This window comes from Staurois parvus, unplaced genomic scaffold, assembly GCF_062004578.1.
Source record: "Staurois parvus isolate SC_StPar_1 unplaced genomic scaffold, SC_StPar_1.0 ptg000176l, whole genome shotgun sequence".
Lineage (NCBI taxonomy): Eukaryota > Metazoa > Chordata > Amphibia > Anura > Ranidae > Staurois > Staurois parvus.
The window spans coordinates 1,154,105-1,167,074 of record NW_028317972.1 but is presented as its reverse complement, the minus strand read 5'-3'; the positions used below and the strand labels follow the sequence as shown (position 1 = coordinate 1,167,074).

Sequence of the window (12,970 nt, the reverse complement as noted above, 5' to 3'; positions counted from 1 at the left end):
TAGGATCACTGGAATGCCCTCCCCTGCATCTTAATCTTAGCAATCAGCCAAGGAAGAATATGTACCTGGAAAGAAGGTGTAGATCTACCTAAATTGCAGTGGATGCACCCAGTGACCCTGTGGGATTGAAGACTTAAGGATCCCTGATCTTGGCCATGAACCTGTCCACCTTGTTGGCACATAGTGCCAGACGATCCTCGTATGGCATCCCCTACAGTGACAAAGGTCCCAAAACACTTTGGAGTGAAGAGATCATTCCTTCACACCCCAGTTGCTGAAGTCTGTCTACCAGTTGTTTACTGTGGGAATATGGACTGTGGGCAAATCTGCAGAGGAAAAATTATCTGGGGGAACATTCATTTTCTCCATGCTAGGTAAGTGTGCACTCTTCATGCCAGCGACTGTCTTAACCCTTTCACTGCCAGAGTCATGTTTGCTTTTTTTTGCACACGTTTAACAAATTATTTTGTCTTACGATTACATAAAACCCCAAAAACATAATATATTTTCTGAAAGCAGACACCCTAGAGACAAAAACAGTGGTAGTTCAATTTTTCATGTCACATGTTATTAGCGCAACAGTTTAGGAAACTCAAAATTTCAATAAAAAATACACTAAAGTTAATTTTGGGGCACACAAAAGCAGTATATTACCCAAAATAAAATATAAAAGATGTTTTTTTTTGTGGTGGTGGTGGTGGGGGACTTTATTTATTTAATTTTATTTTTTTACACTTTTACTTTTTTTATTTTTCACTTAACATTTTTTCATCACATAAGAGATAAAAAGTCCTCTAAGTGTTGCATCTTTTGGTAATTGGTTCTTTGCACTCCATTAGATTCTTCCCCAGCCATACTGGCTGGAAACAATAACACCAGGACCTGGAAGTGACATTTTACACGTCACTTCCAGGGCAGTAACAGAAAGGGGAGATTAGTGAAAAGATGTTCGCTGATCTCCCTTCCATCTACCCAGTGGTACCTGCCATGATAGTCCTGGGTTTGCTGATGTTTGCATGCAGCTTGGGAAACATGGGATGGTTGGGAAACATGGGAGGGCACACAAGTTGGGGGGACTGATAGTAAAGTGTGTGTGTGGAAGTGATCAGGCCGCTACACAACTGCTGGATGTCATCCATCTGATAGCTGACTTGTCAGATTTACACACACCCCTGGCTGCTGCAGTAAATTTGTTATTTAAAAAAAATTTCCTTTACAACTGCTTTAAGTCAGTATGGTGTGTCCATTGTGTGGATTCTTCTTTTAGTAGAAATCTTAGTACCCCCCCCCCCCCCCATCCCCAATTGTAATCTTCCGATTAACATAATGAAGGGTCTCATCAAGAGATTATCAAATAAGATTAGATATATACTATTTATTTATGATATTATGAATTTGCCAGTGTGGTCACTGGGAGAACATTGCACCTAATAATTCAGATGGTGATTACATTGGTTAGATGTACGTATTTATTATTACTCTTTGCTATTGATTGGTTACTTATATGATTATATATGGCTAAGGAGTTTTGTACTGGGGTGGGAGGAGCCTGATAGGGAACTGAGAAACTAGATTATTATTATACAGGATTTATATAGCGCCAGCAGTTTGCGCAGCACTTTACAAAATCTCTGCAAGGTTTGCTTTAGTCTTGATTGACAGTGCACGGCAGTGGATGGATCCACAGCCAATATTCAGTCCAATAGTAGTTTTTGAATCTGCCTACTGCCATGTGCTATCAATCAAAACTAAAGCAGACTTGATGGGGAACTATTCATTCAGTTTCCCATCAGGCTCATCCACACAGTGACAAGTCACTTCCCAAATAAGGGCATTGGCTAAATTCCCATTTACATTTATTGACAGCTAAGACCTCATGCACACTGACCATTTTTGAAGCTACTTCTAGGGGCTTCAGGCATTTTATTTCTGCCTCTAAACTCCCCTGCATGTTATCCTATGTAACTATGCACACATACGTTTTTAGCAGCATTTTGTGGCAGGAAGAAAAGACTGCCAGTGCATCCTGGAGCAGTGGCGTTTTGGCAGAAAGAAGCTTGATGCCCTAAACAAATCTAAATGCACCTAAACACTAGGCACGTTTAGTGCTTGAGTGTTAATTTCAGGGGCCAGAATAAACTATTTATTCTGGCCAATTAAATTAATGCACAAACGCTTGACACGTGTAAACACGGTACACAATCTTACAAGCTGCAGTCGTTTTCTTTTTGGCCAAAACACTGCTGCCCAGGAGGAGGTTTCTAGGGGAGTTAAAAAAAAATGTCAGTGTGCATAAGGTCTAAATGTGGTCAGAGACACAGCTCTGTGCTGGAAACTGTCACATGCATGACACAGCTGCCCAGCACAGGCATGACCCGCTCTAAGTACTGGCGTGCCTCTGTACCCCAGCTCAGAGCTGGTTTAAATCACTGCCAGTTTAATATTCTGAGACTTGGCAGTAAGGTAATGTTACCGACACTACTGCAAATACTTATCTGAATTAGGTGCAAGTACATCTTAAGGGAACTACTGCCAGAAAAGTGCAGTTTGGGCAGTTTGAATCTGCTTGAAATGTCTTGGGTGAAAACCTGTATTAACCACTTGCCCTCCAGAGAATTTACCCCCCTAGATGACCAGGCCATTTTTTGCGATATGGCGCTGCGTTAGTTTAACTGACAATTGCGCGGTCATGCAACGCTGTACATAAATTAAATTTCTGTCCTTTTTTTCCCCACAAACAGAGCTTTCTTTCTGTGATATTTGATCACCTCTGCGGTTTTTATTTTTTTAAATATAAACAAAAAAAGACTGACAATTTTGGAAAAAAAAAATATTTTTGACATTTTGCTATAAAGCATACCCCAAAAAAAAAATCGAATTTCTTCATAAATTTAGACCAAAATGTATTCTACGTCTTTGCTATGAAAAAAAAATCCCAATACGTGTAAATTAATTGGTTTATGTGGAAGTTATACCATCTACAAATGGTGGTGTATATATACTGGAATTTTTATTTACATTTTTTTTTTTATACTAGTAATGGCGGCGATCAGCAACTTATAGCGAGACTGCGGTGGGCATTCTGACACTAGGTGGGAACTAACTGCCACTGACATCCCCAGTGACACTAATACAGTGATCAGTGCTAATAAAAACCATTCACACTGTACTAATGACACTGGGCAGGAAGGTGGCGCTGTGTGTGCGTTTTACTGTGTGCTGTTTTCTGCAAGCAGAGAGACCTGTGTTGTTTACACACAAGTCTCTCCCCTTTCAACTTTCCCCGACAATAGCCAAGTGCTGGCCAGGACCCTGTGATTGACAATAGCCTCCAATAGTGGCATGGGTAGGGAGGCGCACGCGAGCGCCCCCTACCCGGCAATGCAAATCACGTTTATATACGTGATTTTTTGTAGCCCTGCCACCCTGTAGCAGTATTTCTGCTATAGGGCAGAGGGCAATTGGTTAAAACACCATAATTTCTGTCCCATCTACTTCTGCCCATATGGCTTGGTGGAACACTTTGCTGCTGGGAGTGGGGATTTGGGGGGGTGAGAAAGGATTTGTGCTGGGAGGGGGGATTGGGAAGGGGGGGGGTGAAGGATTGGTGCTAGAAGGGGGAAGAGATTTGTGCTGCGAGGGTGGGATTTCTTCTGGGGGGTGAAGGGATGGAGGATCTGATCTGAAAGGAATTTGGAGGGAAAGAGGATTTGTGAGGAGTGTGCAGATTAGTGCTGGATTTTGTTTTGGAGAGGGGATTTTTGCTTAAAGTAAGTGTGGAAGATTACTGCTTGTGGGGGGAATTTGGCACTCCCCTTACCGCTACATTGTGCGTTACACACCCCTGACTCCCGCACCCTTTTCTTTTTGTACGTCTGTCCCCTGCATTCTGTGCATTGCATACTCCTGACTTCTGCTCTCTGTCCTATGTGCTACTAAACTTGACACCAACTGCAAGCACTCTGTTCGTTACATACTTCCAACCCTTGATCTTTTTGCATTACAAGCCCTGGACCCCTGCACTCTATGCATTACACACCCCTGATCCCTGCGATATGGATTCCTAAACCAGACACTGACTGCAGCATTATTCCTGACCCTTGCACTCTGTTCAATGCACAACCCTGATACCTTCCACATCTACAGATTTATGTACTGTTTACACTATATTGTACCATACATATTTCTCACGCAAGTGTTCATTGTCTCAATAGGTGCTGGTTGCTCAGCAGTCCCTGACTATTTTAATTAAGTTCTTTTTTAGGTAGGTTCAGGCAAAGCATTCGCTCTCTATTTTCAGTGTGCACAAAAGCATTTGTAATGAAATTTCATTGTTTTTTTTACCACTTGCTACCTTCCCACAGTTGGCATACTGAGTGTGAGGGGCACAGCCCGGCTGGATCACACACTTGTATGTCATCAGGGCTCTGCCAGGTTTACGGACACACATTCACGTGTCTGCTGCTGACCATGCTGTAGTTGGACACAATTGAAATTTTGTCAGCAGGTCCCTGCCAATGATCCATGGTTAAGACCTGCTGATAGGCTGTCCAATCACAACACAGAGCCCTATGTTTAAAAACACAGAGCAGGGAGGAAAAACAGTCAGAAAGAAAAGTAAAAGCAGAACACATTACACAATGTTAGGCACATATTTAACCCCTTGATTGGCTCTAGATGTTAACCCCTCTCCAGCCAGTGTCATTAGTACAATGTCAGTGTACAGTATTATCACTGTATTAGTGTCATTAGTGATGTCAGTGATGTTCCCAGATAGTGTGTCTTAGTGCCAGATTGCCTGTCACCCTATCACAGTCACACTATAAGTCGCTGATCACTGCCATTACAGTGTATCATCTATAGCTGTGTAAATTCCAGCATATATACCAAAGTTATTGTGGTATTTTTTTTTTACCAAAGACATGTAGAAGAATACATTTTGGCCTAAATTTATGAAGAAATTGGATGTTTTATTGGACATGTTTTATAACAGAAAGCAGAAACTATTGTTTTTTTTCAAAATGTAAAGTCTTTTTTTGTTCATAATGCAAACAAATTAAAAAAAAACCCAGTGGTGATAAAATAACACCAAAAGAAAGCTCTATTTGTGTGAAAAAAATGATAAAGATTATATTTATGTAGTTTTGCAAGACTGTGCAATTGCCAGTTAAAGTAAAACAGTGCTGAATAGCAAAGCAATGCTCTGGTCATGAAGGGGACGGAGGACGGGGGGGGGGGGGGTAAAACCTTACGGAAGTCAGGAGGTTAATACTGGGGCTGAGGTTTATCTGTGCTTGTGGGACTCTTGATTGTCGTACAACAATGAAAGCAAGTTTATAAGTACGTGGCCTGGGTTTTCTTTAATTGTGCCCCTTAAGCCCCTCCCACTATTAACATTTTTGTGTCACTCACTGTTTACCTTTCGGTGCACACACTGGATTACTATTCTCCTTGGGGTGCCCAAAGGTTCCTCAGTTTCTTTGGAATCCACGCAGTGTTCCTGGTGCTGAGAAAGATTTCCCCTCCAGGTCACCATTATTTAACCGCACCCACTTTTTACTGCAGAGGTGTTCCTTGTTCCCAAGTTCTGAAGTTGGGAGGTATCATGTTGGCATTACAACAGTGCTGTGCTGCTTCTACCTCACTCTTTCTAAAGGCCAGTGTCCAACAGGATGAAAAAGAAGCAAGAATGGTCATGTAACCCCTACCCACTTCCATTTTCTTTTTAAGGTAGTAAACCACCACTAATAAACTGTACAGCAAGAAAGGAGAAGTGTGACGAACTAGGAAAGCAGAGAGAGAGCGCACAGGGAGACAGATCACATGGAACCCAACGTGCGGGCGTTTGAGTTTTTCGGGGTGCAGACAATCGAACAGCTAGTCTACAGAACAACACAAGACACAGTGATAAAGTAGGGTTCTCATGGCAATATGGGATAACAGGGGGCGGATAGTCCACAGGGTTCAATAGGACAGAGCAGCGGAGCACCACAGGGGATGGAGTCGACATGTAAGGGTTTCGGGCAGAATTGGACTAAGTCCAGCACAGGACAGAGGTCTGGGCACAACAGGGTTAATCCATTACACAGGATGCAGGGCAGAGAAGGTTGAGTCCAACACAGGGCAGAGGTCCGGGCACAACGGGGTTAATCCACTCACCAGCTAGCAGTGGAGAGCCTTGAGGCAGAGAGGTCCGTAGCAGGCTTCCAGTCCATCAGTGAAGGAGGATGGGGTCCGTGGAGTTTGGCCACAGCACAGACCTTGCTTAGCAGCAGGCAGGGGGGAGCAACGAAACAGGCAAGGAGGCAGAACTCTGGCAGGCAAGGATCAAGTCAAAGTTGGATCCTTAGCACAGTGGTTGGCATACAGCAAGGAGGGAGAGCAGAGTCCCAGTGTCCAGAAAGCCGCACAGACAATGTAGAGTCACAAGTCCCAGCAGTGCAAAAAGCAAAGCTCAGTTCAATGCATCTCCTAGCAAGGCCTGCAACCATAAGCTGCTCTGTCCATCCTGACTGAAGCTCTGCACGTTCTGAGAGTGCACGTCACTGACTGAAGCTCTGCACGTTTTGAGTTTTCTCCCACCAAAGGGACATTATATGGTCCTCTCAATTTTACCAAGCCTCAAGCCCCCGGTACTGACACGTCTGGCTTCACAACCACAGGACACCAGGATGGGAAATGCTTTCAGTGCCACTGCTGCACTTCATGTCCTGATAATTGACATACACCACTGTGGAGGCTCCTGATCGGTAGACCCTTTTTGACAAGCCGTCTGATGTGTCATCGAAGACCTGATCGCCTAATTCTCCATAACATTGATGGGCAGGTGGGCTTCCACTGGAGTCCAGTGACCCAAGCGCGATCCCAGGACTCCACCCCAGTCTGACAGTCTGGCATCCACATTGTTACCACAGTCCAGAGAAGGGGGAAGAAATTACTTTCCGTCCGGATGTCCAGAGACCGCAACCACGACCTCTCCAGGTGAATCCTAGCGTCCAAAGCAGCAGGAGACCTGTTCCATTCGGATAGGAATTTCTTCCACAGCGTTCTAGTATGAAACTGGGCATATGGAACTGCCTCGAGGGTAGCTATCATCAGGCCTAAAAACGCATGGAAAAACTGCAGGGAGGGTTTCCTGCAAGCCAAGAGATACCGAACCTCAACCAGCGCTTCCGGAGTTTGTCCGGTGGAGGAACCCTGCGGACCGTTCCAAATTGAGGATCAGCCCCAGATATTCACAGCACTTGGATGGGGTCAGTACAGAACTCTTGAGGTTCAGGATCCACTGAAAGTCCTAGAGGGTTATATTCCCACTGTCCAACAGGAACGAACGAGCGAGTCTCTGCCCGCAGTAGCAAGTCGTCCAGGTAACCGATAGCAGCAATCCCCCATCGTCTCAGCAAGGATAGGACTGGGGCCAAGACCTTGGTAAAACACCTGGGGAGCAAAGGCCAGACTGAAGGGCAGCACTACAAACTGACAATATGTATCCCCGAGGAAATGCTAATGCCCCTTGCAGACGGGAATGTGCACATGCGGGTCCTTGATGACCATAGAAGCCAGAAGATTCCCCAGTGAATGGAGGTCACCACCAAGCGACTGGGTTCCATCTGTAATCTGTGAACCCACCTGAAGGCCTTCAAGGGCCCTGAGGTCCGGGATCAGGTGAACTTTGGCCGTTTTGGGAACTGTGAACAGATCAGAAGAAAAGCCCCAGAACCGCTCAGACTAGAGCACCGGAACAACCACTCATTGAAGGAATTCTGAACAACCCCGTACAGAGTCCGCAGAACGGGCTGACAAGAGCCATAGATCGAAGGGGAAAAGACCTGTCTGGCGGAAAGGGACAAATTCTATTTGGGAGCCTAAGACATTGATTTCGCTGACCCACTTGTCAGGGATGAGGGAAGGCCACGTGCCTGGAAACCAGCGAACTGGAGGCCTATAGCAGAGAGGTGAGTCTTATGCTCAGAGAAGACTGCCCATAGGAGATGCTTAGTTTTTTTTTTCTGCCTAGTGTCCGGCTCCTGTACCTGAGGCTATAAAACCATGTTTGGTCATGAATTAAGAGGGCTGTGCCTGTCAATGACCGTAAGAGAAATGCAGATTGCTGTAGATTGAAGTTCTCAATTGATATATATTTGTAATATAATATATGTATATTGTGGGAACTCGCTTCAACGTGGTAGAGCTTTTAAACGCAAACAGCTACTCGCTTTCTTTTTCAGGGCCTTTTTAGCCCACTTTTATTTAAATGAAAGTTCAAACAGAAGTTTCCCACACAGGGGTATCGATCATCCACAAAACAACGGTTCAGCCTCCTGGCTTACACTCAGCTTGCTGTATGTCTCCTGCAGACTTCTTCCCAAAAATATGGCACTTGCACACCGCTGGCCTCTAGCACACAGCTAGTCTCTAGCTGCCCCTTGCTGCTTTTGGCTTCCACCTCTCCTAGGTGAAGCCCACCTGACTTCCAGGCAGTGACCTCCTGTCTTCCAAGTGGAGCCCTCCTGACTCCTATCTGCCGGGGTGGAGCCCTCCTGACTCCTATCTGCCGGGGTGGAGCCCAGAACTCTGGTCCTGACTCTATCTAAAGGCCTGCACACACCTGTGCAATCAGTCTCCTGGCCATTCCCAAAACCTGGTCCCAGGATTGGAGATTTCATCCCTCCCAGATCTCTTTGAAATCTCCAGGCTCCAGATCCCAAAACAGACCTTACAAACAAAGGAGGAAAGTGAAAAGCCACTTTCCTCCGTATCAAACACTTACCCTGGAGCCCCTCAACCTGCCTTGTTAAGAATCCAGGGTGACAGATCGCCACACTGTCACAATATACATATACACAGAGCCTTGAAAAAGTATTCATACCCCTTGAAATCTTCCACATTTTGTCATGTTACAACCAAAAACCTAAATGTATTTTATTGGGATTTTATCTGATGGACGAACACAAAGTGGCAAATAATTGTGAAGTGGAAGGAAAATGATAAATGGTTTTCAAAATTGTTTATAAAAAAAAATCTGAAAAGTGTGCATTTGTATTCAGCACCTGCACCCGCCCCCCTCTTTAAAATAAGATAAAATTTACCCAAGACCAAGCAGGGAACAATAAAGCACAATGCTAAGAAGGAAACTTGCCAGCTAATAAACAAATATGGCTGCCCCATATTCACCTTTTTACAAAAAATAATAAATGCACATTTATTATGTTTTATTTCTGGATTGCTGGTGCCATGCACGTCTCCTGCAGATCTGTCAGTATATCCGCTTGCCTGTATGGGATGTACGAGCAAGCAGATATACTGACAGGAATAATCAATGAACTACCACGGCACTCCATAGCGCCGTGGTAGCTCATCAAGAATTACAAGCCGACAACTGCAAAGGCTGTCGGGACTTGTAGTTCATTCATTCACAGAACACCACAAATGAATGACGTGGCCGAATGGGCAGAGCCCCGCACGTGGTTTTTTACTCTGTAACAACCAGTGGGGAGGAGAAGATCCCCCGCTAGCTGTCACAACGGGGATGGGAGGTGCAGGGGCCGGTCTACTCGTAACATGTTCCACCATGAATATGGGGGTAACATGTTACGAAAGGTGAACTTATCCTTTAAAATATTAAGGGCTCTTGCATTTGGGTCGCTGAGCCTCTTCAATGTAAATTCTGTCATGTCAATCTGCATGTCTGGAAGGCCCAGGTGCTGTGTACAGGCTTCCATAGTCATGAATAGCTGTATTCTCGATATTTGGTTGTGCTGTCGTAAACACCAGTATAAAATATTGGTATATGCAAAATAAATGAAACTACGATCGTGATTATGTGAGTATTGCCATACACCTGGAATACAACTGCGCCCTGCTGCTATTCAGGTCTATGGGAAGTCCTACCAGCACCTGGGCAGGGTATAAATTGTAGAATTTTCCTTGACCAGGCTCAGGCACCTGTGTGCAAGAGACCTAACACACATGGATGAGACTGTGTTAAATTCTTCTGCTTCACATCCCAGACTATAAATTATGCAGCGTTGTTGGATTTTATGACTCTGTAAAGGCAAAAGTTGGGTTAAAATTCTATTTAAGCAATAACTTTTCCTGCTCTTGTTCTTAGTTTTTCTTAGTAAACAGGAAACGAAGCTGCTAATTTTAGGGTTAAGTTTAGTTTACACAAAACAGCTGCGATCATCTACTTCTACTGCTGCAATAGAAAGATGATGGTATTATTCATATGGCACTGGTGTGTTGATGCTAAAGGCAAGTCCCATTTGGATGCAACTCTCTTTCTGCTCAGTTTCGGTCCTGATACTCTTGTTGTTTGTTTCACCACAGCTGATAACACAGCATGGGGAAGGTGTGTGTCTGCTCTATGCTGACGACAAGTGATATCTACTGTGGGTGTCATCATCATGTTCCCTGAAACTGCTGTCAGTGTTATTGGACAGGGATATCCAGTAAGTGGGCTTTATATGTTTGTCGTGTCTTTTCAGAAAAGTGTTTTGTTTTATGTCTTTACCAGAAAAACTCAGCTAAGTTATAGTTGTATATAAAACGGTCACATAACAGAACACCAGTATAGTTTTAGAATAATACCAAAAAAGGGCATAACTTTTAATTGTAATTCATGTGTATGTCCACTTGTTTTACACATTGTGTAAAAACATGTTATCTGAACAAATCCAAAACTCTTTGCTTAAGTGTTTTGTTTTTTTCAGTGCTATATCGTTAAGATTGTAGTCTTTGTCCTGCCTTTATTGTCATTTTGATCGACCGTGGGGCAAAAAAGATGCCAACATATTAATAGGGATTACCCCACATGTATCTGGTAGGTAAAGGCATGTTGATGCCATTAAACTTCCCAACCCAGTTGAAGCAGTATGATTTTTTTTTTCAAGCTTTTAGTGTAGTAAAGGAGTTGGAAGCTTTGTCAAGTGTCTTGGATTACAATTTTCCCTTTCATTGGCAGAGAAAGTCTTTCCAACAGAGGGGAAAAAAAAAAAAAATCAGAGGTCCTGTTCCACTCCAATCAGTTTTAGCTGGACGTTTACTTTAACAACACAGTAACACATATATTGGGCAGCACAGTGGCTAAATGGTTAGCACTTCCGCCTGGCAGTACTAGGGTCGTTGGTTCGAATCCCAGCCACGGCACCTCCTGCCTGGAGTTTGCATGTTCTCCCTGTGCCTGTGTGGGTTTCCTCCGGGCACCTCGGTTTCCTCCCACACTCCAAAGACATGCTGGTAGGTTAATTGGATCCTGTCTAAATTGGCCCTAGTATGTGTATGTATGAATGTGAGTTAGGGACCTTAGATTGTATGCCCCTTGAGGGTTAGGAACTGATGTGAATGTACAATATATATGTAAAGCACTGCGTAAATTGACTGCGCTATATAAGTACCTGAAATAAATAAATAAATATATGCGGCATCCAGGAGGTGGGCTTTATGGCCTGGGCACAGCATATGTGTGTTCTTATGTTTGTGCTGGGAGAGCGCTCTCAGCACAGAGACCGAGCACCTCACCAAGAGCCCTGGGTCTCATACTAACAGTCTGGACCTGGGACTCTTGCTTCCTGCATTGCATTTCTGCATTGCATTTCTGCATTGCTGAGCCATACAAAGCAGTGTGCTTACAGTTAAACACACGGCACACATCGTGAAACAGCACAAAGTTAACGCTTTGATTTCCCCAGATGTTAACCCCTTCCTGCCCAGTGCAATTAGTACAGTGTCAATGTTTTTTATTAGCACTGATCACTGTATTGGTGTCACTGGAGATGTCAGTGACACCAAATCAGTTCCCCACAGTGTCAGAATGCCCTCCACAGTCCCTCTATAAGTCGCTGATCGACACCATTACTGGTAAAAGAAAAAGAAAATCCAATATATACTGCCATTTGTAGACGCTATAACTTTCACGTAAACCAATTAATTTACATGCACCGGGATTTTTTTTTTTCAGCAAAGACATGTAGCAGAATACATTCTGGCCTAAATTTATGCAGAAATTAAATTTTTTTTAAATTTTTTTACTGAACGTGTTTCATAGCAAAAAGTTAAAAATTTAGGTTTTTTTTTTCAAAATTGTTGGTCTTTTTTGTTTATAGCGCAGAAAATAAAAAACGCACAGGTGATCAAATACCACTGAAAGAAAACTCTATTTGTGGGGAAACCAAAAAAACAAATTTCATTTGGGAGCAGTGTTGCATGACCGTGCAATTGTCAGTTAAAGTAATGCAGCGCTGTATCGCAAAAAATGGCTTGGTCAGGAAGGGTGGTAAATCCTCTGGAGTGGTTAAAGACACTTTCTCGAACCTGAAGTAGAGTAATCATTCTGAATGGCATTTTTGTATAAGTGTGTACTCACATATCCGGTCATCCAGTGCTGGCACAGGTGTTGGCGTGGTTTCCGTCTCTGTGCTCTGGTTCTCCTCTAATGTACATCTTTGATCATCCATCCGGTTACTCTGAAATTTACTCAAGAGGTCAAAGAAACATTCCTCGTCCGATGGCGCCCGATTGATTTTCTGCAAGACAGTTCAGGGAAGATAATTTAATACGGATTTCCCTGCCTCTCCTGGGCCTTCTGCGCTTGCTTCCATACAAATCAATGCTTGATGATTCCCCCATTTACAGCCACTATTGATTCATGACAGCATTTGCTATGACAACACTGCAGTGGCTCTGCTAGAAAGAGCTCTGGACTGTAATGTGTTATTAAGAAGGATGGTAAAAAAAAATCTGTCCTAATAAATATTAAAAAATAAAGTAGTGCTTCTTTTTATTGTACATTAAAGTCTACGTGCAGCCAAAAGTGGCAGTGGGTGTACACACAAGCTGAATGTCGGACAGTTTATATTGAACAGGCCGATACTGGGCCCGTGTGTATGGGGCTTTAGGAATGTGGAATGTTATTCATAACTAGAAAAGCTACAATTTCTGGGGAAATTGTGTGAAGTGTTCTTGCCTCCAC

The 12,970-nt window shown here is 43.7% G+C and overlaps 1 protein-coding gene and 1 long non-coding RNA gene across 2 annotated transcripts in view; one reads left to right on the top strand and one right to left on the bottom strand.

Moving 5' to 3' along the window:
- Positions 1 to 12,970, bottom strand: part of GPSM1 (G protein signaling modulator 1) — a 396,418-nt gene that overhangs the window by 12,925 nt on the left and 370,523 nt on the right. The window contains exon 12 of the mRNA XM_089677029.1: positions 12,365 to 12,524. Within this exon, the coding sequence (XP_089533155.1) occupies positions 12,365 to 12,524 (160 nt within the window). The remainder of the gene's footprint in view (positions 1 to 12,364; positions 12,525 to 12,970) is intronic.
- Positions 10,330 to 12,970, top strand: part of LOC149462326 (uncharacterized) — a 102,672-nt gene continuing 100,031 nt past the window's right edge. The window contains exon 1 of the long non-coding RNA XR_016312669.1: positions 10,330 to 10,451. This is a non-coding gene — a long non-coding RNA (uncharacterized LOC149462326). The remainder of the gene's footprint in view (positions 10,452 to 12,970) is intronic.